The 26,320-nt window shown below is 49.4% G+C and overlaps 2 protein-coding genes across 3 annotated transcripts in view; both read right to left on the reverse strand.

Moving 5' to 3' along the window:
- Nucleotides 1-2,009: 2,009 nt before the first annotated feature.
- On the reverse strand, nt 2,010-20,586 carry LOC140489400 (protein FAM83F-like). Of its 2 annotated transcripts, XM_072588917.1 has the most exons (5): nt 19,963-20,585; nt 8,375-8,542; nt 6,908-7,029; nt 3,604-4,289; nt 2,010-2,114 (listed from the first exon to the last, which is right to left on the reverse strand). In XM_072588917.1, the coding sequence occupies exons 1-5, from the start codon at nt 20,410-20,412 to the stop codon at nt 2,035-2,037; spliced, it is 1,506 nt and encodes a 501-aa protein (XP_072445018.1). In that variant the 5' UTR covers nt 20,413-20,585; the 3' UTR covers nt 2,010-2,034. The 2 variants fall into 2 exon arrangements, with proteins under 2 accessions (XP_072445018.1, XP_072445019.1); XM_072588918.1 differs by lacking the exon at nt 8,375-8,542 and having other exon boundaries at nt 19,963-20,586.
- Nucleotides 20,587-25,142: 4,556 nt separating this feature from the next.
- Nucleotides 25,143-26,320, reverse strand: part of LOC140489401 (growth factor receptor-bound protein 2-like) — a 57,267-nt gene continuing 56,089 nt past the window's right edge. Inside the window, exon 7 of the mRNA XM_072588919.1 lies at nt 25,143-25,411. Coding sequence (XP_072445020.1) covers nt 25,232-25,411 — 180 coding nt within the window. The 3' untranslated portion in view covers nt 25,143-25,231. The remainder of the gene's footprint in view (nt 25,412-26,320) is intronic.

Here is a 26,320-nt window from a genome sequence, read left to right on the forward strand (position 1 = left end):
TCTGCATCTTTTTCTGTTTCTCTTCTCGGGTCAAAAACCCGAAGCTGAGAGATTGCTGTACTTATTTCTGATTAATTCCGTGGCTGGGTTCAATGAGTGTCACAGGTAACTGGGAAAAACTTTAGGTCAAATCTTTCTAAAAAGTGATGCTGTAAAATGGAGATCTGAAAATGTACAAAATATTTTTATTTAAATAATTTCTCTTTCAATAATTTTTGTGTAAAATAAAGAAGCATAATCTTCACAGTTTATTGTAAAACATAATAAAATATGACTTAGTAACAGTACAGGTTCAGGTCAGCACATCCATCCCTGTCATCTGTAAGTTAATTTGAGTCACTCACGTTTCTCTGTGACTGGCTCCAACTGCTGAAGATAACAGATTATGATCAAAATGTAGGAAGGATTCAGCTTTATTAAACAATGATTCCCTGAACTGGGATCATTTCTGATTTTTAAAAGCTGGAATTGAGCTCCGTTTTAAAATAATGACTGGGACCCCGGTCAGTGGGTGCTCGCTCTGAGACCCCGGTCAGTGGGTGCTCTGTCTGAGACCCTGGTCAGTGGGTGCTCGTTCTGTCTGAGACCCCGGTCAGTGGGTGCTCTGTCTGAGACCCTGGTCAGTGGGTGCTCGTTCTGTCTGAGACCCCGGTCAGTGGGTGCTCGCTCTGAGACCCCGGTCAGTGGGCGCTCGCTCTGTCTGAGACCCCAGTCAGTGGGTGATCGCTCTGTCTGAGACCCCGGTCAGTGGGTGCTCGCTCTGTCTGAGACCCCGGTCAGTGGGTTCTCGCTCTGTCTGAGACCCCGGTCAGTGGGTGCTCGCTCTGTCTGAGACCCCGGTCAGTGGGTGCTCGCTCTGTCTGAGACCCCGGTCAGTGGGTGCTAGCTCTGTCTGAGACCCCGGTCAGTGGGTGCTCGCTCTGTCTGAGACCCCGGTCAGTGGGTGCTCGCTCTGTCTGAGACCCCGGTCAGTGGGTGCTAGCTCTGTCTGAGACCCCGGTCAGTGGGTGTTCGCTCTGTCTGAGACCCCGGTCAGTGGGTGTTCGCTCTGTCTGAGACCCCGGTCAGTGGGTGCTCGCTCTGTCTGAGACCCCGGTCAGTGGGTGCTCGCTCTGTCTGAGACCCCGGTCAGTGGGTGCTAGCTCTGTCTGAGACCCCGGTCAGTGGGTGTTCGCTCTGTCTGAGACCCCGGTCAGTGGGTGCTCGCTCTGTCTGAGACCCCGGTCAGTGGGTGCTCGCTCTGTCTGAGACCCCGGTCAGTGGGTGCTGAAGTTTCTGTAAACATTCCATGTGTTTGGAGTTTGTGTGTGACTCCAGACAGTGAGCACTAGAGTTAGGTAACAACAATGACTGCAGATGCTAGAAACCAGATTCTAGATTAGAGTGGTGCTGGAAAAGCACAGCAGTTCAGGCAGCATCCGAGGAGCAGGAAAATCAACGTTTTGGGCAAAAGCCCTTCATCAGTATTTCTGATGATGGGCTTTTGCCCAAAACGTTGATTTTCCTGCCCCTCAGATGCTGCCTGAACTGCTGTGCTTTTCCAGCACCACTCTAATCCAGCACTAGAGTTAGCAATGATACTGGCCACGCTGGGTCATTTCCCCTGAACGATTTAATACTCGGGTTTATGCTTCCAGAGGGCTGGCTTCTCAATATCGCCTCCACCTGGAGTCTCTGGGTAGTGATTTAGGAGGCAACTTAGACCCCTCCGCCATCATTCCCTGCCCCCGAAACCAGGAGCCAGTCCTGGGATCTCTCCAAACTGTGGGGCTCAGGGGTCCTCAGTAAGAAGCACCTGGGGCAGTGATGAGGGAGGGAGGGAGGGTTGGGGGGGCCCAGCAGGCGAGGGCAAGATTCCGAACCCCCAGCCTTCCCCACAAGCCCCCAGCCCCTCACCACGCTGCGCGCGCTCTCCTGATCCTCACAGCCACCAGAGACAAAGCACAACTCGAAGGTCGCTCCCCAGCTGTCCCCAAAAACCCCTTGTGCCTCCCCCGCCCCTTCCCATGCTCCCAGCCCCCTCGGGCCCACTCCTCATGACAGCAGACACTGCTCCTTGCTCTTTGGGGTGTCCTTGTTGCGACCTCTCTCTGACATAGAGGGACTGGCCTTTCCTGCGAAAACACAAAGGCAGAGGGTGAGTAAGGGCTGCCGGGAGAGAGGGGTCGACCTGGTCATGAAGGGCTAGAAAGAGTGGGGGGAGGGGGGAGTTGGTGTGGGTCCTGCAGTCTCCGGGACATTGCCCACTCTCTTCCACCTTTTGCTCATCAGGAATGTCACTTCCCCATCTGGAGATGAGGCTAATGGTGGAGTCAGGGCTCTGGGGAAAACTTCTGCTGTTGCAACAGGTCTCAAAAGGATGGAAGTTTGAATCCCACCTGGAGAGAAAATTCCAGAACTTTGAGCCCCAGGTCACCAGCAGTGGAACAATGGGATTGGGGAAAAGCCAGGGATCTGGGATGGGGTTGGTGGAGGTGATCGGGTTTTGCTCTCAGGCTCACCTTTCTATCCTGGATCTCCTCACTTTCCCCTTTGGCACTTTCTAACCTTCAGGACTCTTAGTTTGGGATTATAGGCAGACAGCATGGCCTGGGTGGGCTGAAGGGTTTGCTTCTGTGCTGTATGACTCAAGATTGAGTTCAACATCTATAGGATCTGAACAACCCCTTCCCATCTCATGTCTCATTTGCATGGGTTTGTTCCCAGGAGAAATGATTTATTTTCTGCCATTGACAAATAGCATTAACATCTATTCTGCATCTCGATTGCTCCTCTAATCCCATTAGCACTCCCTTTGTCTTTTGCTCTGAGTCTCCTCACCAATTGTTCCACTCGCTCCTCCTCCTCCTCCACCAATAGCGTTATTTTCAAGACCCCTTCCATTCTAATGAAGAGTTATACTCGATACAAAGCATTAACCTTTTTGTCTTCCCTCAGACGCTGCCCCCTGCTGACTGCCTTCAGTGCTGTCCCTGTCCCAATCTCCAACACCCACGGGGTCTGGGTTTGACTCATGGCCTATAGAAGAGGATGAGCCACAAGGAGGGAGTTCAAAATCAAGGCGTTAAACTTCAAATGAAAATGGTCCAATCAGGAGAGGGGAAACCTGATTGCCGACTCCCATTGGTTAGGAGAGGGTAAAAGGGGGTTAAGAGAATTGTGGGGAGGTGGTGGTCAAATAGTAAGGTCGCTGCTGTCAGAATCTAGAACCCAGGCTCATGTTCTGAGGATGTGAGTTTGAATCCTACTGGAGCTTAATACAGTAAGATTGTTGTAAGTACTCATCTGGTTCACTCATGTTCCTGAGGGAAGGAAATGGCTGTCCTAACCTGGACTGGATTACAAGTGACTCCAAACCCACAAGGCGTTCGGACAGGTACATAGATAGGAAAGGTTTAGAGGGATATGGGCCAAACGTAGGTGAATGGGACTAGTTCAGTTGAGGAATCCTGGTCAGCATAGAGGAGTTGGCTAAAGGCTCAGTTTCCGTGCTGTTTGACTCTGAGGTCGACTCTTAACTGCCCTCTGGTCAACTAGGGACGGGAAGTGAATGGATGAATGAAGGATTGATTTTAAAAAGCCCACAGAGTGGGTGATAGGTACCTGCGCCCAGGTCGGTTGGGTTTTCAGTCTCCGTGAGCACTTTTCCACTTTTGCCTGAGTCTTTCTTAAACTTCAGTCTGAGATTTCTCTTGGAGGCTCTGGGCTCGGAGACTGGTTGGGAGTCACTCTCCGCTCCCTTTAACCTCCTGGAGCTATTTCGGACCCAGTTTGAGAAGCCAAAGCGGGTAGAGGCTTGGTGGCTGGCGTTGGGCATCTTGCTGGGTGGCACCAGGTCTTCGAGAGGCTCTGGTTCCTCCAGTCCCCGGACATCATTCTTCAGCAGCCAATCCTCGACTGCCTGAACTGATTTGCTGTGATCCTCTCTCTTACTGTCCCTCATGGTTCCTCTCCTCTCTCGGAATCTCACGCTCCTCTCCCTCACCGTCACCTCATCCGCGGGAGGCTGTTGGTTTTCCGAGGGGACCCAGTGCACTCCCTCCGTCACCAGGAGGTATTTGGGGTTATGGAACTTCCTCTTGAGGTCGTCGGAGCGCAGAGGGACTGGGCTGGCGCTGAAGCTGGGAGTCACACTTGTGAAAGCAGCCTTGATATCCAGCAACTCGTGGAGATCCACCAAATCCGAGTTGGCATAGAGCTGCCGGAATTCCATGTCGAAGCTTTCCAGGATCTGGCCGGTGTAGATGGCGACAGTGCTGCGGTTTAACCGGGAACTGCTCCATGTGAAGCTGGTGACAAATCACAAACCCAGCCTTATATCCTCACACCAGGAGGGTTTGAAGACAGTGTGTTTACCCAGCGTCTGGAGGGCGGAGGGGGGTAGAGGAGCTGTGACTCTACCCAGAGGGTTCCCCCCAACTCCCGGCTCTCGATCTATGTTCACACACCATCAACCTTGTTCCTCAGTCAGGGCTGGTCACAAGCCAATTCGGGCATTGCTGTCCCAGTGCACCCTCACAGACACACACTGACAGACAGACGAGCAGGCAGAGAAACAGACAGACTGACAGAGAGATAGACAGGCAGACACATGCACACACACTGACCGACTGACAGAGAGAAACAGACAGGGAGACAGAGAAAGAAACAGACACACAGACAGGCACTCACAGAGACAGACAGACTGACACATACACAGAGACACACAGACAGACCCTCATAGACGCAAACACAGAGGCAGGCAGAGAGACAGACAGGTAAACACAGACTCACACTGATATACTGACAGGCAAACAGACAGACAAAAACACATGTTCAGAGAGACAAGCATGCACATATAAACAAGAAGACAGACTTACACACAGATACATACAAACACCAGGAGAGATAGGTAGACATACACACACATACGGACATACACACACAAGTAAAATGTACATACTTTCACTTAGAAAAACACACAGACTCTGTCTGTTTGTCTGTCTGTCTCTGTCTCCAACATACTCACTAAGCACTAAGGGGAGTAGAGTGGAACTGATGGGACTGTGGGACTGGCCAGACTCGTTCAGTTGGACACAGGGGTCTGGACAATTGCCTCTTGTTCATAAAAGCGCAGGTGATACAGACTGGTCACTTTCACCGCAGTGATGGGGAGATCTCAGAAAGATGATTCTGAGAAAAATCATAATCATAAAAGCAGGTTCATTAAGGAAGGCCGGCAGACAGGTGCTGAGGGAAAGTAATGTTTAACTTGGTGGTATTTTTATAAAATGGTAACAGAGAGTGTTGATGAGGTGATGTGGTGCACATGGATTTGCAAAGCACTTGAAAAACTCGGCAGACGTGACAAATTTCTAGCTCTGAGAATAAAAATGGGACATTAGTCATTAGTCAGGAACGGGGCTGCATGACAGGAGACAATGGGGAAAGGGTGTTTCTGGGGCTGGAGGACGTTTCGGAATGTTGTCAGCCTTATACTGAAAACAAAACCTGCTGGAGATCACAGTGGGTCAGGCAGCATCCATGGAGAGAGAGCCAGCTCACGTTTCAAGTCTCAATGATTCTTCATCAAACCTTGCTCTCTCTGTGTGGAATGTTGTCAGACTCACAGAGATCTCCAGCACTCTGTGTTCAATACAGATTCCAGCACCTGCAGTAACTTGCAGTCACTTGTCCTGATATATGGTTAATGGCCTCGATTTGGGGTGCGGTGGGGGGAACAGTTTCAAAGTTTTGTCGATGATATTACACTTGGGAGAATTGTAAGTTGTGAGGAGGTGTGGGACAGTGTGGAACTCCGAAAGGACATTGACATGTTGTGGAATGTCCAGAGAAGATTCAACACAGAGAGGTGTGAGGTGATATTACTGAGACAAAGAACATAGAGAGACAGGATGAAATAAAAAGAGACTTCCTGTTTTTGATTCTGATTTCCAGTATCCACTATTCTTTCGATGTTTATGAAATAATAAGGGACTGCTTTGAGAAGCAAAGGTGGATCAGTCATCAAGGCAGCAGAACAGGCTGGGAGAGCAGTTAATAAAGGAGCCAGTATCCTCGGCTTTATAACCAGGGACAATGAATACAAGAGCAAGGAGGTGATGTTGAACTTGTACAAGACCCTGGTTAGACCTCAGCTGGAGGATTGTGGGTGCCACATTCTCAGGAAGGCGGAGAGAGAGGGAAGGAGTGCAGAAAAGGGGCACTCTAGCGAGGAGATGGTTCATTTCTGAAGAAAGGTGGGAAGAGGCTTGGACCGTTCTCCCTGGAAAGCAGGAGGATGAAGGAGATTGGAGAGAGGTTTTCCACATCACGAGCGGTCTGCTTTGGTTCATAAAAGGACAGAGAACCAGAGCAACAGATTTTCAAAGAAGCGAATGGGATGTGAGAAACAGGAATATCAGACAGTGAGTAGAGACGGGTGCGGAGTGTACAGTTTGAGAGTGGAGGGGGTGGTGCGAGGCAACTCCACCCGAGGCTTTGGGAAGTGATCTGAGAGGGAATAGTGTGTGGGCTATGAGGGTGTGAGGGCAGGAGATAACATTGAGCCAAATTCTGAGTGGGAGGAGCTCTCACAGACTGCTATAACCGTACAGAGGGAGTTCCAGGGGTTTACAGGGGGAGGAACAGGGGGGGTTACAGGGGGAGTAACAGAGGCAATTACAGGGGGGTTACGGGGGGAGTTACAGGGGGAGTAACAGAGGGGATTACAGGGGGAGTTACAAAGGGAATTACAGGGCGGGGTTACGGGGGGGGCGTACAGACGGGGTTACAGGGGAGTTACGGGGGGAGTTACAGGGGGGGTAGGCATTGGGAACAGAAAGCCACCTCCCATTAATAGAACCTGCTAACAGCAGTACCTTGCTCCACTAAAGCCGCAGTGTTAGGGAGAGCTGGCTGCAGTTACCTGTATGATCCTGAGAGCACTTTGTCTCCATCCACAATCATAAACCTCTGGCTTAAGGAACCCGGGACATGTCCCGATGCGAGATAGAGGCCTGTACCAGCAATGGAGCGGACCCGCAGGTACTGCAGAGACACAAGAGGCTTAGAGACAGAAATATAGACCTCCCTCTCACTGTCTCCCTCTCTCTCTGTTTCTCTCACTCTCTCTCTTTATCATTGTCTTTCTCTCTCCCTGTCTCTCCCTCACTCTCTCTCTCTCTCTCTCTATCTCACTCTGTCACTATCTCCCTCTCTCTCTATCTCTCTCTATCACTGTCTTGCTATCACATTCTCTCCCTCAGATGAAAACGTTCCTGTGAATTGCACAGTATCCCCCAATTCCCCCGGACTCTGGGCTACCTTTATACCCAGTGACCCACCATTCCGAATCTTCACAAGTTTAGCCTCCCCCCCTCACCGCCCGCCTCTCGCCACAGTCTGATCCCCCTTAACCCTGCACCCCGATCTCCACCCCCCCACACCCCGACACCCCGACCCCCACACACCCGACCCCCACACCCCGATCCCCTCACCCCCGAACCCCACACCCCCAACCCCACAGCCTGACCCCCACACCCCCGAACCCCACACCCCGACCCCCACACCCCGACCCCCACACCTCGACCCCACACCCTGACCCCCACACCCCTGACCCCCACACCCCCGATCCCCTCACCCCGACCCCCTCACCCCGACATCCTCACCCCGACCCCCTCACCCCGATCCCCTCACCCTGACCCACACACTCTGATCCTGACCCCCACACCCTGACCCCCACACTCTGACCCTGACCCCCACACCCCAACCCTCACACCCTGATCCCATCCTCTTTAAGAGCACCTCCTGCTCCAGATCAGGACTGAGCCCATCAATTTACCCTGAATGCTTCTTGTGGTGCAGTGGCAGTGACCCTGTCTCTGAGTCAGGAGGCTATTTCAAATCCCCCCTGAGAGGTGTGTAAGAACATCCTGAACAAGGTGATGGGAAACTATCTCAATTTATCCCAAGATCCTTGACCATCAGCATCATCATCTGGTACCTGCCTGGTGTGGTCAGGGGAGGAAGAGGGAGGGGAGGGGGAGAGGGATGGAGGGGAGGGGGAGAGGGAGGGAGGGGTGGTGGGGTGGGAAGGACGGAGAGGGATGGGGGGAGGGGGAGAGAGGGGTGGAGGGGGAAGGAAGGAGAGGGAGAGGGATGGGGTAGCAGAGAGAGAGGATAGAGGGAGGGGGGAGGAGAGGCAAGGGGGAAGAGGGAGAGGGATAGGAAAATGAGGGAAGGGAGAGTGGGAGGGAGGGGGGAAGTGGGGGAGTAGGTGGAGTTGGGGTGTGGGGTGAGGGCAGGGGGTGACAGCTGCCTCAGCAGGAGGGGTAGGGGATAGTCCAAACCCTCACATAGAGTCAGTCCCCTCACCCCTCAGTGGGGCACTCACACGAATCATCAAGTTGTTCAATTCTATTTTCTTGCACATTTCCAGGAAATACTTCACATTGTCCTGGTCCAGGATGATGTAAACAGGGACTCGCCGGCGGCTGGAAGCTTCTATCAGATCCTTAAATATATTCCGGTCCGTGAACTCATCCATGGCTACAGCAATCACCTGAATAAATCCAACTTCAATGAGATGCTTCCAAAACATTCACCATCCTTTTCCCAGCTTTGTTTTTAATTCAGTCACGGGATGAGGGTGTCACTGCCGAGACCAGCATTTATTACCCATCCCTAATGGCCCAGAGGGCAGCTAGGAATCAACATGGGGTCACGTGTAGGCCCAGACCAGGTAAGAGCCCAAAATGTTGGCTTCTCTACCTCCTGCTGCTGCCTGGCTTGCTGAGTTCTCCCAGCGTGCTGCCTCCTGCTAGTCTACCAGGTAAGAATGGCAGATTTCTGTTCCTAAAGGATTTTAGTGATGCAAATGTTTCCTTTCCCAGACAATTAAGCTTTTAATTCTAGATTTTTTAAATTGGATTAAAATTCCACCATCTGCAGTGGCAGGATTCAAACCCAAGTCCCTGGAACATCTACAATAGTAGCTCAGCGATAAAGCCACCAGGCCACTACCTCCTCTGCTGTGTATTCTTACAACCAAGTGACTGATGACTGGAAATTGGTTTCTGAGGGACAGAGACACTCAGAGACTGTAGGGCTGGGTGGGAGAATGAGGCTGACTCAGTTTATCTAGGAGCTGGACTTGATGGGCTGAATGCCCTCCTTCTGTCCAGTACTGAACCTGTATCTCTTCAGTTCGAATGGGAATTAAGTCCTCAACCCGATGTAACCAGTCCATTTGTTTTCGCTGCATTAAAGGTTTTAACTGACACAATATTCCTGCGAGAGAGGAATGAAGGTGCAGGCAGAGGGAGAGGTGGAAGGAGAGAGATCAATGGAGAGAGATGGAGGGAGACAGAGCTGAGGTGAGGGAGAGGCTGAGGCAATGGAAAGGAGAGGATGAGGGGGAGAGAGGGCAGAGATGTGGAAGGAGGGAGTGATGGAGATGGAGAGATGGAGGGAGAGACTGAGACAGAAGGAAGGGTGAGGTGGAGGGAGGGAGTGAGCCTCTTGCCTGGAATTAAAATGTCTTTAGGAATGAAAAGGATTGAAGGGAAGAAGCCCAATCAGAAACAGTGATAGTCATGATCCCAATTTAATTCCGGGACTGAAATCCCTCAGGGATATCCTGGTCCATTAACAGGAAGTTAAAAATCACACAACACCAGGTTATAGTCCGACAGGTTTATTTGGAAGCACTAGCTTTCGGAGCGACGCTCCTTCATCAGGTGGTTGGAGCAGGATCATAAAACACAGAATTTATAGCATGAGATCAGAGTGAGCAGAGTACAGGTTTTGTCATTCCCAATGAGCAGCTGTTGGAAGTATTTTCCAATTGAGGTGTCGATTGACACTATTCTGGGATTTTGTGCCCTTTGTATTTCCTGTGGCATGAGGTAGGAACGGGCTGATCCAGTTTAAGTAATCACTTGTAATCCTTTCATTTGAATTACAGGGAAATAATCGCTTTGCAAATTTCAGCCTCCACACCACACCAGCCCCAGGAGGGTTATTTGTACAAACTCTATCACCTTTCTCAAGATCACAGCTGAAAGATAATAGTCACCTCAGGCTCTCGCTCCCCCACCTCACTCCTCTAGCTAACCCTCTCCTTCCATTTCACCCCCCCTCCACTTCAGTCTTAACCTACCTCTGCCTCAACACTCTATTCCTCCATCTCACCCCCCTCCATCCCACTCCCCCATCCCACTCCCTCCATCTCACCCCGCCTCCATCCCACTCCCTCCATCCCCCTCTCACTCCCTCCATCTCACCCCCCCTCCATCCCACTCCCACCACCTCACCCTCTGCAGTGCCACAACAGGAGGATAAATACACTCTTAATCCAGGAAAAGGTCTGGAGCCCTGCTCTGGTAAATAGTGGAATCTGAATTAGGTTAGATTCCCTACAGTGTGGAAACAGGCCCTTCAGCCCAACAAGTCCACACCAACCCTCCGAAGAGTAACCCACCCAGACCCATTTCCCTCTGACTAATGCACCTTATGCTACAGGCAATTTTAGCATGGCCAGTTCACCTGACCTGCACATCTTTGGACTGTGGGAGGAAACCGGAGCACCCAGAGGAAATCCACCCAGACACGGGGAGAATGTGTAAACTCCACACAGACAGTCGCCTGAGGTGGGAATTGAACCTGGGACCCTGATGCTGTGAGGCTGCATTGCTAACCACTGAGCCAGGAAATCTGCCATCCTTACCTGGTCTGGCCTACATGTGACTCCAGACCCACAGCAATGGGGTTGACTCTTAACTGTTCTCTGGGCAATTAGGGATGGGTGATAAATGCTGGCCGAGCCTATGACACCCACATCCCATGAGTGAGTAAACAAGGAGTCTACAGGAGCTTTATAAAACACTGTAGTGTCTTTCCCCTCAGGTGGGGCACTTTAAGTCTAGGAGGCATGACTTTAGGTGAGAGGAGAGAGATTTTAAAAAGACATGAGGGGCAAATTCTTTTACACAGAGAATGGTTTGTGTGTGGAATGAACTTCCTGAGGAAGTGGTGGATGTGGGTACAGTTACAACATTTAAAAGACACAAGTTCACGAATAGGAAAGGTTTGAAGGGTTATGGGCTGGGGCAGGTAGGTGGGACTAGATAAGTTTGGAATTATGTTTGGCATGGACTGGTTGGGCTGAAGGGTCTGTCTCTACACTGTGTAACTCTCTGACTGTTGTGACAGTGAGCTCCATAAGGAGACACGAGAGCAATGTTGATGACATGAAGATAAAGCTGTTTGGAAGTATTAAAGGATTGAATTCCTGAGATTAGATACAGCTTGGGCAATGAAATACTGGATCAAATGGATTTGTGAAGTTGTGGGGGGATGGAGAAGGTGGTGGTAACAGAGAAAGTTATCAAGCAGCGGGGAACAAGGTGGTTTTCAGGAAGGTGGCTGAGCTCCTGCAGCTTACAGAGGGTTAATGTGTGGCTGTGTGTCGATCAGATCAGAGGGCTGCAAGTTGTTGGAGATTGAAATGATAACAACATCCTTCCTCTTCCCTTACCTGGGCTGGAGGCCAGGCTGCTGCTACTTGTTGAACATGATTCTGATCCAGAACGAGATAAACAAAAACCAAAGTTAGCATCACTCTGGTTTGACTCCCTTCCTGTGCCTGTACAGAGAGCTGTCTCTCACGACCGAACCCTCACCATCGGCACCAACCCAGCCTTTACTCAGAAAGAAATATTCTTCTTTTTAACAGCAGTGGGCTTGGGCAGCTTTCTGTCTTTAGCGATACTGTGCAGGAACAGCAGCAGGCCGTTCAGCCCCTCGGGCCTGTGCTGCCATTCAATCACATCATGCTAACTTTCGGTTTTCACTTCACCTCACTGTGACCCTTCTCTCTCTGAAAGGACAAAAATATGAACATTGCAGCCTGCAGTCACCCCACAGCCCTCTGGGATAGAGAATTTGAACAATTCACACCCTTTACCTGAGCAAATTGATATCTCCTCATCTCAATCCTGAGCTCCTATCTCAGGGAGTGTGTCCCATGATCAAGATTGTCCAGCTCCAGGGCTAACGTTCTGATTGAGTGACAGTATTCCCCTTCACTATCTGCTCGCGCACTTAGTGGGGCCTCTGGTGGGTTCAACCACTCAACTAAGAGAAGATGGTACTAGTCAGTGATGCTTACTGTGGTTGAATAGCCGCCTGAGCTGATGCACCAAAGGGCAGCTCATGGCAGTGGAACTGAAGCTCAGCAGCACTAGAGTTGGGTGTTGGGAGAGCAGGGAGGGCTTCAAAAATATTCTCACTGTGAATATCCAGCTCAACATCCCGGGGGTTACCATTGACCAGAAACTGAACCAGACTCACCACATCAACTACAACAGCGGGTCAGAGGCTGGGAATCCTGCAGCGAGTAACTCCCCTCCTGACTCCCCAAAGCCTGTCCACCATCTACAAGGTACAAGTCAGGAGTGTGAGGGAATATTCCCCACTTTCCCTGGATAGACTCATACAGCACGGAAACAGACCCTTCAGCCCAACCCATCCATGACAATCAGCTTTCCTAAATGGAACCAGTCCCACTTACCTGCCTTTGGCCCATATCCCTCCAAACCCTTCCTATCCATGTACCGGTCCAAACATTTTAAATGTTACAATTGTATTCATTTCCACCACTTCCTCTGGCAGCTCATTCCACACACACACCACCCTCTGTGTGAAAAAGTTACCCCTTAGGTCCCTTTTAAAACTTTTCCCTCTCACCCTAAACCTATGCCCTCTAGGTTTGGACCCACCTGTCCTGGGGAAATAAACCTTGCCTATTCACCCTATTTATGTCCCTCATGATTTTATAAGGTCACACCTCATCCTCCTAAGTTCCTGGCAAAGAAATGTTCCAGCTTATCCAACCTCTCCTTCTAACTCAAACTCTCCAGTCTCGGTAACATCCTTGTCAATCTTTTTTGCACCTTTTCCAGTTTAATACCATCCTTCCTATAGTACGGTGACCAGAATTGCACCCAGTACTCCAGATGCGGCCTTACCAATGTCCTGTCCAGCCATAACACGATGGCCCCAACTGCTCAGTGTTCAGTTTGCCAATTGCCTTCTTTTCCATCCTGTCTACCTGTGACACCACTTTCAAGGGACTAAGTACCCGCACCCTTAGACCTCTCCGTTCAACAACACTCCCCAGGGCCTAACTGTGTAAGGAGAAAGTGAGGACTGCAGATGCTGGAGATCAGAGATAAAACGTGTGGCACTGGAAAAGCACAGTATCTCAGGCAGCATCCGAGCAGCAGGAGAATCGATGTTTCGAGGATAAGCCCTTCATCAGGAATGTGATAATTAAATGTGTAAGTCCTGCCCCGGTTTGTCTTATCAAAATGCAGCACCTCTCATTTATCTGAATTAGTCTCCATCTGTGACTCCTCAGCCCACTGGCCCTGTTGATCAAGATTCTACTGTACTCTTAGATAGCCTTCTTCTCTGTCCACTGTGCCACCAGTTTTGGTGTCAAACTTACTAACGATGTCTCCTATATTCGGATCCAAATCGTTTATATAAATGAGGAACAACAGTGGACCTAGCACCGATCTATGTAGCTCACCACTGGTCACAAGCCTCCATTCTGAACAACAACCCTCTACCTCTGGGCGGCACGGTAGCTCAGTGGTTAGCACTGCTGCCTCACAGCACCAGGTTCCCAGGTTCAATTCCCCCGTTGGGTAACTGTCTGTATGGAGTTTGCACACTCTCACCGTGTCTGTGTGGGTTTCCTCTGGGTGCTCCGGTTTCCTCCCACAGTCCAAAGATGTGCAGGTCAGGTGAATTGGCCATGCTAAATTGTCCATAGTGTTAGGTGCATTAGTCAGAGGGAAATGTAGGGGAAGGGGTCTGGGTGGGTTACTCTTCGGAGGGTCAGTGTGGACTTGTTGGACCAAAGGGCCTGTTTCCCTTCTGTAGGGAATCTAATCTAACCACTACCCTCTGTCTCCTACTGTCAAGTCAATTCTGTATCCAATTGGCTGGCTCCCCCTGGATCCCATGTGATCTAATCTTACTAACCAGTCTGCCATGCAGAACCTCGTCAAAGGTTTAGCGAAACTTCATGTAGACAATGTCCACTGACCTGTCCTCATCAATCCTCTTGGTCACCTCTTCAAAAACCTCCATCAAGTTAGTGAGACATGATTTCCCACACACAAAGCCATGTTGACTCACCCTAATCAGTCCTTGCCTTTCCAAATACATGGAGATCCTGTCTCTCAGAATTCCCTCCAACAACTTACTCACCACAGCCGTCAGGCTCACCGGTCTGTAGTCCCCTGGCTTCTCCTTACTGCCTTCCTTAAATAATGGCACAACATTAACCACCCTTCGGTCCTCTGGCACCTCACCTGTTGCTGTCGATGGTAGAAATATCTCTGCTAGGAGCCCTGCAATTTCTTCCCCAACTTCCCACAATATCCTGGGATACAGCTGATCAGGTCCTGGGGATTTTTCTACCTTTATGCATTTTAAGACCACCAATACCTTCTCTTCTGTAATGTGAGCCCTTTTCAAGACATCACTATTTATTTCCCCAAGTTCCCTAGCTTCCATCTCTTTCTCTGCTGTAAACATTGATGTGAAATATTTGTTCAGGATCACTCCCATCTCTTGTGGGTGCACACACAGATGACCTCATTGATCCTTAAGGGGTCCTATTCTCTCCCCAGTTACTCTTTTGCCTGTAATTTACTTGGAGAATCTCTTTAGATTCTCCTCTGCCTTATCTGCCAAAGTTATTGCATGTCCCCTATTTGCCCTCCTGATTTCCCTCCTCAGTGTACTCCTACAGCTCATATATTCCTCAAGGGATTCACTTGATCCCAGCTGTCTCTTCCTGACATATGCCTCTTTTTTCTTCACCAGAGCCTCAGTATCTATTGTCAGCCAGTGTACCCTACTCCTGCCAACCTTACCCTTCACAGTAACAGGAACCCTGACCCACTCCAATTTGCCTATTGGACCAACAGATCCATGTCAGATGCCATATCACTTGCCCTTCACTCCTCCCTAGAACATCCTGACACCAAGTACAGCTATGTAAGAATCCTACTCATTGACTACAGTTCAGCCTTCAACACTATTATCCCCTTGAGACTGATGACTAAACTTAGTGATCTCAGACTAAGCCCCACTCTCTGCAACTGGATCCTTAGTTTCCTGATCCACAGGCCACAATCAATGAAGATGGGGACAATATTTCATCCTCAACACTGGAGCCCCCCAGGAGTGCGTACTCAGCCCCCCTACTGTACTCACTGTATACCCATGACTGTGTCGCCAAATACCAGACCACTGCCATTTACAAGCTCGCTGATGACATCACTATATTTGGTCGAATCTCACATGGCAACGAAACAGACTACAGACAGGAGGTGGAAGACCTAGAAAAATGGTGCACTGAGAACAACCTAGCTCCCAATGCCAGCAAAAACAAGGAACTCATTATTGACTTTCAGCAGAATGTTACTCATGCCCCCCCTACACATTAACAGCACAGAGATGGAACGAGTGGAGACTGTCAAGCTCCTGGGAGTGGTCATCCACAACAAGCTTTCTTGGACTGTTCATGTGGACGCACTGGTTACAAAGGCCCAACAACGTCTCCTCTTCCTCAGGCAGCTGAGGAAATTTGGCATGACAGCAAATAACCTTGCCAAGTTTTATAGGTGCGCCACTGAGAGCATTCTGTCTGGATGTATCACTACCTGGTATGGTAACTGTACCATTCAAGATTGGACATGGTTACAGAAAATGGTGTTAGGGCTGAGTTCAATCACAAAGACCAACCTCCCATCTACAGAATCCATCTACCAGGCCCGCTGTCAAGGACAGGGCACCAGCATTCTCAAAGATCCATCCCACCCTAGCAATGCTTTTCTACAACCTCTACCATCGAGAAGGTACAGAAGCCTGAACACACGCACCAGCCGGTTTCGAAACAGTTACTACCCTACTGTTGTTAGAATACTGAATGGACTCACAAACCCTTAGCATTTGCCTGTATCTGTGTTTTTGTTTTTGCCACTTGTTTACCTATTATTTACTTATCTATGCTACCTAACTCTGATCTGCCTGTATAACTCGCAAGACAAAGCTTTTCACCGTGCCTCGGTACACGGGACAATAAATTCAATTCGCTGTTCCTTCGAGAGGTGGGTAATAAGTGGTGACCCAACCAATGATACACACATCTCTGAACAACCTACAGCACACAGACTGCAATGATTCAAGAAGGCAACTCCCCCAACCTCCATCCCCACCCCCCTCCCACATCTCAAGGGGTTACTAGTGACGGGCAATAGATACTGGGCCCAGCCAGTGATGCTCATGTCCTGTGAGTGAATTCTTTTAGAAATACAAGCTGGGAAGGAATGGGAATAGTTTGCTGAGTGGCTTGAAATCAGAACAAACAGGATTTAGAGAAAAGACTGTAATTGTTTGTTTACCAGGTACTATGTAGTGAGGGCCAGTTTCTGCCATCTCACAGTTAACGCCATGACTAATGAAGGTGGCTCTGATGACTGGTGTATGACACCAGATGGGAATCAAAGTTAAGTGATGGCAGGAAGTAGGGAGTAATGTTGGGAAAGAGCAAATATGAAAGGCCCACCAGACCTAGCCAGAGTCCTTCTCTTCCTCCAGAACCTCCTGGCCAACCCCCCCCATCCCCCGACTCACCAGAAATAAACTGTGGGGGAGGAGGGGGTGAGAAATCGCATCTAAATTTAGATGGAACTGTAAGAAAAAAATTCCCTCCTTAAGATTTCCAGGGAAACTCCGGGAGATTCTGGTTCCCTCTGACACCTCACAGAATCATTCCACCCACACGCCCACCAACGCAATTATCTCCCCCACCGGACATACCCAATGGCCGGGTTACTACGGCAACTTTTAGTGAACAGTTTCACATCCTTCTGTAAACGCTTTGTCTAAAGTGTGAACAATCCACATTTTTACCACTTCAGAAAACTGCCCAGACCTCTTCATATCAGGAAATGCTTTTCGAGAGAAAAACATGGTTTCTTTTTACCCCAATCACACTGAGTCAGAGTGGGGTCTCAATAGCCCCCATCCCTAATTGCCCCTTGTGGTGGCCCAGCTGGAATACACTGAGTCCCTTACCTTGGGAAAGACAGATGTTGGAGACAGTCCAGAGAAGGTTTGCGCTCTTAACCCTCTTACACCACTGCATAACCCTCTGAAACCACTGTGTAACCCTCTGAAACCACTGTGTAACCCTCTGAAACCACTGTGTAACCTGTTAAACCACTGCGTAACCCTCTTAAACCACTGTGTAACCCTGTTAAACCACTGTGTAACCCTCTTAAACCACTGTGTAACCCTCTGAAACCACTGTGTAACCCTCTTAAACCACTGCGTAACCCTCTTAAACCACTGTGTAACCCTGTTAAACCACTGCGTAACCCTCTTAAACCACTGTGTAACCCTCTTAAACCACTGTGTAACCGTCTCAAACCACTGCGTAACCCTCTTAAACCACTGTGTAACCCTCTGAAACCACTGCGTAACCCTCTTAAACCACTGTGTAACCCTGTTAAACCACTGTGTAACCCTCTTAAACCACTGTGTAACCCTCTGAAACCACTGTGTAACCCTCTTAAACCACTGCGTAACCCTCTTAAACCACTGTGTAACCCTCTTAAACCACTGTGTAACCCTCTTAAACCACTGTGTAACCGTCTCAAACCACTGCGTAACCCTCTTAAACCACTGTGTAACCCTCTGAAACCACTGCGTAACCCTCTGAAACCACTGCGTAACCCTCTTAAACCACTGCGTAACCCTCTGAAACCATTGTGTAACCCTCTTAAACCACTGTGTAACCGTCTTAAACCACTGCGTAACCCTCTTAAACCACTGTGTAACCCTCTGAAACCACTGCGTAACCCTCTTAAACCACTGTGTAACCCTCTTAAACCACTGCGTAACCCTCTGAAACCACTGTGTAACCCTCTTAAATCACTGTGTAACCCTCTGAAACCACTGCGTAACCCTCTTAAACCACTGCGTAACCCTCTTAAACCACTGTGTAACCCTCTTAAACCACTGTATAACCCTGTTAAACCACTGTGTAACCCTCTTAAACCACTGCGTAACCCTCTGAAACCACTGCGTAACCCACTTAAACTACTGCGTAACCCTCTTAAATCACTGTGTAACCCTCTTAAGCCACTGTGTAACCCTCTGAAACCACTGTGTAATCCTCTTAAACCACTGTGTAACCCTGTTAAACCACTGTGTAACCCTCTGAAACCACTGCTAACCCTGTTAAACCACTGTGTAACCCTCTGAAACCACTGCATAACCCTCTGAAACCACTGTGTAACTCACAGTGTAAATCTTGTCAGGTCTCATCAGAGTGCAGTTGGGAGTTAGTCACATTGCCCAGAATGATAGTTACTAATGAACCTTAACAGGATCCGATAAACCTCAATCAGGAGCTCCAGCACAAACAGTACCTTCAGTCCCCAGTATCACTGGCTTCTTCCTCTGAAGAGGAGGCCATGGTCTTGTGGTATTATCACTGGGCTGATAATCCAGACACCTGAGCAATGTTCAGGGGATTAGGGTTTGAATCCAGCCACAACAGATGGAATTTGAATTCAATAAAAATCTGGAACTATGAATCTAATGATGATCAGGAATCCATTGTTGATTGTTGGAAAACCCCATCTGAGTCACTAATGTCCTTAAGGGAAGCAAACTGCCATCCACATCTGGTCTTGTCTACATATGACTCCAGACCCATAGCAATGGAGTTGACTCTTAACTTCCTTCTGGGCAATTAGGGATGGGCAATAAATACTCGCCTGGCCAGCGATGCCCTTATTCCATGAATGAATTTAAAATTAGTGACATGTAGACCAAAACTGGCCAATTTTCCTTCTGAGGACACGCCAATGGTGTTGTGGTCACACCAACTGATCACAGGTTTTAAAACCTGATCCACATTTCACCTTGTGTCTCCATAAGATTTGATCTCATAACCTCGGCTCTTGGATTGATGTCAGTCCAACACCACAGTCAGTGGAAGGGCAGGGTGAGTAGACTGGATTAAGCACCCGACTGAAAGGATGGGATTTAATGGGTTTCTTTCAAGGTAGAGAGGGGGCGTAGCAAAGTGACGTTTAGAGAAAGGGAGATCTGGAGATGGGTGAAGGGGGCTGTGCAGAGTCTGTTACAAAACTGAAAGAAACCAGGACTCAAGGTGCCACAGACAACCTGACACCTGGGTAGATCATACAAAACACCGCGAATCGAGAAACCAAACTGAAATAAAGGGGCTGCAACTTCAAACCGAAACAAAACATTAGGCAGGGGGAGGGGTTGGTGTGGGGTAGAACACAGGCTCACCTCAGATTCGAGGAGCAAGAATTCAGAATTACACTCTCTCCCTGCAGATTACAGTACACTTACACTATTGGAGGGTCAGTGCTGTGAGAGTGCCGCACTGTCAAAGGGTCAGTGCTGAGTGAGTGTCGTACTGTCGGAGGGTCAGTGCTGGGGGAGTGCCACACTGTCGGAGGGTCAGTACTGGGGGAGTGCCGCACTGTCGGAGGGTCAGTGCTGGGGGAGTGCCGCACTGTCGGAGGGTCAGTGCTGGGGGAGTGCCGCACTGTCGAAGGGTCAGTGCTGAGTGAGTGTCGCACTGTCGGAGGGCCAGTGCTGGGGGAGTGCCGCACTGTCGAAGGGTCAGTGCTGAGGGAGTGCCGCACTGTCGGAGAACCCTCACTAGTGTCCTGTCTGAGAAACATCCCTGCACAACATTATCAAGGCAGATTCTCCAGTCAGTATCACAATATTACTTGTGGGATCTTGCTGTGTCCAGTTGCCATGTGTCCTCTGTTCCAACAGTGACTAAACTTGGAAACACTGTGATGGTGGGGAGTTCTATAGAAAGAGTTTGTGACCATCACTCACCTTCCTGGCCTCTTGGATCATCTTACGCACAATCTCCTTGATGTTGGGATCATGGTTTCTCGGGGGGTGCATGTGGATATTGACCCTGGTGACACCTCGGTAAGTGACAGGTTCTGACCAGCCCAGGTCCAGGTCAGGTATCGGTGTGTCACTTTGCTCGGGCCAATATGTCGACTTGCTGTCACTCACTGCTTTCCTGTCTTTGGTGCTGTCCTTCCCCTCAGCCTCATACCTGTGGTGGCTCCTGAGAATGTGCTCAGTCTCCTTTGAGGAAATAAACTCTTTGACTCCTTCTTTCTCCTGGAGCTTGTGAAAATTAACTTCACCAGATTTCAGCAGCACGTCCAGGGCCAGTCGCTGGTTTTCACAGTAATAAAACTCTGGATTTTTGTCAGTAATTCGAACATTAACGTGACTATCTTCCAGACACTCCAGCTGTGAGCTGCCCATGTTCAGTGACTGATCCTTTCTCTCTCTCTCTCTCTCTCTCTCTCTCCCTCTCTCTCTCCCTCTCCCTCCTCTCTCTCTCTTTCTGATTTACCGGACAGATATCAAGCAAAGTCCAACAGGTAAGGCAACTTTCTCTCTCAGGTGTATCCTCCCCTAAAGACAATAATTGACAAGCAACCTGAACTAAGCAAAGTAGAGTTGCTCAGTGCAGCCTATTCTGCTTTGCGGGAGGCGGGGTTTGTTTATAAAGGAGGGTTGTCTTTCGATCAGGTGAGTACAAGAGTGAGTCACATTCCCAGAAGCTATGGGCTGTTTTGAAGGGCTGGATAAACTTGTTTCATGTTGTGAAGGCCGACAGATTTAACACAGAGATGAGGAGGAATTAGGAGCAAATTACTGTAGGTGTTGGAATTGGAATTGTAAATAGTAAAAGCTGGAGATCACAGCGGGTCAGACAGCATCCCATGGAGAGAAAGTGAGTCTAGATAACGTTCACATCAGCTCTGATGAAGAGCCACCGAGACTTGAAACATTCGCTTGTTCTCTCTCCCCCATGGATGCTCTATGAGCTGCTGTGATCTCCAGCCTTTGTTGTTCTCAATGAGGAGGAATCACTTCATGAATCTCTGTAGAATTGGATGCGAGCATAAGAGGTACAGTTAGTAAGTTTGCAGATGACACCAAAATTGGAGGTGTAGTGGACAAGCAAAGAGGGTTACCTCAGGTTACAACAGGATCTGACCAGATGGGCCAATGGGCTGAGAAGTGGGAGATGGAGTTTAATTCAGATAAATTAGAGGTGCTGCATTTTGGGAAAGCAAATCTTAGCAGGACTTATACACTTCATGGTAAGGTCCTAGAGAGTGTTGTTGAACAAAGAGACCTTGGAGTGCAGGTTTATAGCTCTTTGAAAGTGGAGTCGCAGGTAGATAGGATAGTGAAGAAGGCGTTTGGTATGCTTTCCTTTATTGGTCAGAGTATTGAGTACAGGAGTTGGGAGGTCATGTTGCGGCTGTACAGGACATTGGTTAGGCCATTGTTGGAATATTGCGTGGAATTCTGGTCTCCTTCCTATCGGAAAGATGTTGTGAAACTTGAAAGGGTTCAGAAAAGATTTACAAGGATGTTGCCAGGATTGGAGAATATGAGCTACAGGGAGAGGTTGAACAGGCTGGGGCTGTTTTCCCTGGAGCATCGGAGGCTGAGGGGTGACCTTATAGAGGTTTACAAAATTATGAGGGGCATGGATAGGATAAATAGACAAAGTCTTTTCCCTAGGGTCAGGGAGTCCAGAACTGGAGGGCATAGGTTTAGGGTGAGAGGGGAAAGATATAAAAGAGACCTAAGGGGCAACTTTGTCACGCAGAGGGTAGTACGTGTATGGAATGAGCTGCCAGAGGAAGTGGTGGAGGCTGGTACAATTGCAACATTTAAGAGGCATTTGGATGGGTATATGAATAGGAAGGGTTTGGAGGAATATGGGCCGGGTGCTGGCAGGTTGGACTAGATTGGGTTGGGATATCTCGTCGGCATGCATGGGTTGGACCGAAGGGTCTGTTTCCATGCTGTACATCTCTATGACTCTATGACTCTATAATTCACTCCCCCCCAGAGTGCGGTGGTTGCTGGGACTTTGAGTAAAACCAGGAAAGAGGAGGTGGAGAGAGTTTTGATTAGTAAAGGGTTGAAGAGTGATGGGAGAGTGGGCAGTAAAGGGTTGAAGGGTGATGGGAGAGCGGGTAGCAATGGGTGGAAGAGTGATGGGAGAGTGGGCAGGAATGGGTTGAAGGGTGATAGGAGAGTGGGCAGGAATGGGTTAACGGGTGATGGGAGAGTGGGTAGTAAAGGGTTGAAGGGTGATGGGAGAGTGGGTAGTAAAGGGTTGAAGGGTGATGGGAGAGTGGGCAGGAATGGGTTGAAGGGTGATAGGAGAGTGGGCAGGAATGGGTTAACGGGTGATGGGAGAGTGGGCAGTAAAGGGTTGAAGGGTGATAGGAGAGTGGGTAGTAAAGGGTTGAAGGGTGATGGGAGAGTGGGCAGGAATGGGTTGAAAAGTGATGGGAGAGTGGGTAGTAAAGGGTTAAAGGGTGATGGGAGAGCGGGTAGCAATGGGTTGAAGGGTGATGGGAGAGTGGGCAGGAATGGGTTGAAGGGTGATAGGAGAGTGGGCAGTAAAGGGTTAAAGGGTGATGGGAGAGTGGGTAGCAATGGGTTGAAGGGTGATAGGAGAGTGGGCAGTAAAGGGTTGAAGGGTGATAGGAGAGTGGGTAGTAAAGGGTTAAAGGGTGATGGGAGAGTGGGCAGGAATGGGTTGAAGGGTGATGGGAGAGCGGGCAGTAAAGGGTTAAAGGGTGATGGGAGAGCGGGCAGGACAGTGGAGCAGAGGTTGAGCTGGGATTGGCCATGATCGTACTGAATGGAAGGTCAGAATGGCCTCCTCTTGTTCCTAGTTCTTATATTCTGATCAGCTTCTGCCACTTACTGTACTTTCACAGAAGGTGCTAAAACATTTCTTGAATTGAGCGCAGAGATTTGACAAAATGGCGATGATTATAAATTCCAGACAGATTTGTAGCTGGAGATTTGCAATAGGTAAGGCAGGCTGAGATTACAAGAGGTGTTTGATAAATGTAAGTTCTTGCTCCAGTCCAGGGGACCAGTTGTGAGCATCAGTTCTGGGAGAGGTTTCATTTTTGTCTTCTCTCAGTGACGATGCTGAGAATGAACCACCAACAGTTTTACCAGGGGGCTGGGAAATTGTCTATTGTTTGCCCAATTTACCAAACGATGGGGCAAAGGAAGATCCTATTGTTTCTCCATCAAAACCTGGAGCTACTGAGCTACAGATTCAGTTCGGTCGCAGGGAACTTCGGGAAAAAGCCTTTACAGAGAAATCAGTGACTATTTCACACTCGTTTATGGTGTTTCTGTGTTTCAACAAAAACAACTTGCGATTGTGTAGCGTTTAAAGGAGAATGAGAACAGCCCAAGCTGCAAATTCTTGTGAGTGTGATCAAACAGAAGGTATATCTCACCAGTGTTCAGAGTCAGAGAGTCATTGAGTCATACAGCATGGAAACAGACCCTTCGGTCCAACTCACCCGTGCTGACCAGATACCCTGAAGTAATCTAGTCCCATTTGCAAGAGGACTGGAGCAGGATTCGAACTGACTGTCTCTGAGCAAACACATGTCCACCTAGCTACTGGCTTAACCCAGGGGAAAGGCCCAACTCAATCACAGAGATACATACAAGGCTCCTCAATCGCACAGCCAGATTGTTCTCTCAATATGACTCCGAAACTCTTACACTGTTTCCTGATTCACAGATAACCAATTGTGAGCTTGGTCAGATTTCAAACCAAACACCTCTCTCCCTTAGGACGGAAGGGATTTCAGCAAGATCACACAAAACTGGTTGGCTTATGGTCAGCAGGAAGAATGGGCCAAGAGCACTCTAAAGGGTGACCCTCCGACAGTGCGGCACTCCCTCAGCACTGACCCTCCAACAGTGCGGCACTCCCTCTGCACTGACCCTCTGACAGTGCGGCACTCCCTCAGCACTGACCCTCCAACAGTGAGGCACTCCCTCTGCACTGACCCTCTGACAGTGCGGCACTCCCTCAGCACTGACCCTCCAACAGTGAGGCATTCCCTCAGCACTGACCCTCCGACAGTGCGGTGCTCCCTCAGCACTGACCCTCCGACAGTGCGGCACTCCCTCTGCACTGACCCTCTGACAGTGTGGCACTCCCTCAGCACTGACCTTCCGACAACGTGGCACTCCCTCAGTACTAACCCTCCGACAGTGGGGCACTCCCTCAGCACTGACCTTCAGGCAGTGCGGCACTCCCTGAGTACTGACCCTCTGACAGTGTGGCACCCCCTCAGGACTGACCTTGTGACAGTGCGGCACTCCCTGAGTACTGATCCTCTGACAGTGTGGCACTCCCTCTGTACTGACCCTCCGACAGTGCAGCACTCCCTCAGCACTGACCTTCAGACAGTGCGGCACTCCCTCAGCACTGACCCTCCGACAGTGTGGCACTCCCTCAGTACTGACTTCTGACAGTGCGGCATTCCCTCAGCACTGACCTTCAGACAGTGCTGCACTCCCTCAGCACTGACCCTCCGACAGTGCGGCACTCCCTCAGCACTGACCCTCCGACAGTGCGGCACTCCCTCAGTACTGACCCTTTGACCATGTGGCACTCCCTCAGCACTGCACTGTTGAGTGCCAGACAAGATTATCAGCTTAAGACTTTGCGGAGGAATCTAAACCCATGATTTTTTGACTGAGAGGCAAGTGTTTATCCTACTGAACCCTAACTGATAGCTGACAATGGATTTTTAGGGAGATTTTGTTTTCTGGAGACAGGAGTGAGGACTCTGACTGACATTGCTCACTGTGGGATACTCTCGTTGCAATCCTTGCTGACTTCTCCTTCGAGACTGCTATTTGTTATCATCTGACCTGGAGACTCCAACACGAAGGCACTTTGCATGTGTTTTGAATGCTGGGCACAGTAAACCCAGGAAGTTTGGGTGGATCGGCTCTTGTTCGGAATTTCCTGCCCACGCCGGCAGTGAAGTGGAGGGAAATGCCATTGAGGTCGGCCATTTTCAACTGTCGAGAAGGTTCAATGGGCCAAATGGCTTATTTCTGTACCTGAATCAAAACGTGGTTGGATACTGAGACTGGGGGACTGTGTACAAATGACAATGTCAGTGTTAAATCAAGAACATATTTTATTGACCACGACGGTGAGGAGCGGGAAAGACAAACAACAACTTTCCAGAGGCTGAGTGGAGGAGGGATGTCACCGGTTAATTGGCGCCACGTAGTTACTTGGGAATAAACCAATCCTTCCCCATAGACAGCCCTTCCACCATGAGGGGTCTGTGTTGTCCAAGACCTCGATAATGTCTCCAGTCTTAAACTCCAGCTCATCGTCCGCCTCTGCTGTGAAATCAAACATTGCCTGGACCCTCCTGAGTTTCTGCAAACAAACAGGAAACTTCAAATGAGACACTGTTTCGGTGACAGGATGATGGTTCATCGCGCGGTATATCCTTCACTGCCCACTGCCAATGGCTCCCTTCTCCAGCCACTCTGCAATTTTGAAGATTTCCTCCCACGCTTTACTCCTCTTGCTTTTAAACCCCTCTGAGGACCCACCCCTCCCCAACCTTCCTCCTCTCCCACACATTCCCTGTGACCATCAAATTAGTCATAAAGTCATAGAGATATACAGCACAGAAATAGATCCTTCAGTCCAATTCATCCATGTTGACCAATATCCTCAACTAGCTCCTTAAAAGTGGAGTCGTAGGTAGATAGGATAGTGAAGATGGCATTTGGTATGCTTTCCTTTATTGGTCAGAGTATTGAGTACAGGAGTTGGGAGGTCATGTTGCAGCTGTACAGGACATTGGTTAGGCCACTGTTGGAATATTGCGTGCAATTCTGGTCTTCTTCCTATTGGAAAGATGTTGTGAAACTTGAAAGGATTCAGAAACGATTTACAAGGACGTTGCCAGGGTTGGAGGATTTGAGCTATAGGGAGAGGCTGAACAGGCTGGGGCTGTTTTCCCTGGAGCATCGGAGGCTGTGGGGTGACCTTATAGAGGTTTACAAAATTATGAGGGGCATGGATAGGATAAATAGACAAAGTCTTTTCCCTGGGGTGGGGGAGTCCAGAACTAGAGGGCATAGGTTTAGGGTGAGAGGGGAAAGATATAAAAGGGACCCAAGGGGCAACATTTTCACACAGAGGGTGGTGCATGTATGGAATGAGCTGCCAGAGGAAATAGTGGAGGCTGGTACAATCTAAATAGGTATATGAATAGGAAGGGTTCAGAGGGATATGGGCCAAGTGCTGGCAAATGGGACTAGATTAGGTTGGGAT

The sequence above is a fragment of the Chiloscyllium punctatum genome, chromosome 18, assembly GCF_047496795.1.
Source record: "Chiloscyllium punctatum isolate Juve2018m chromosome 18, sChiPun1.3, whole genome shotgun sequence".
NCBI classification, from domain to species: Eukaryota; Metazoa; Chordata; class Chondrichthyes; order Orectolobiformes; family Hemiscylliidae; genus Chiloscyllium; species Chiloscyllium punctatum.

Excerpts from the sequence above, each read along its gene's own strand:
- LOC140489400 (XM_072588917.1), bottom strand. The coding sequence starts at position 20,412 with ATGGGCAGCTCACAGCTGGAGTGTCTGGAAGATAGTCACGTTAATGTT. Across the intron at positions 8,543-19,962 it reads TGATCCAAGAGGCCAGGAAG|GTGATTGCTGTAGCCATGGA; the intron begins GTGAGTGATGGT and ends GGATTTATTCAG. Across the intron at positions 2,115-3,603 it reads CCCAACCGACCTGGGCGCAG|GAAAGGCCAGTCCCTCTATG; the intron begins GTACCTATCACC and ends GTGTTTTCGCAG.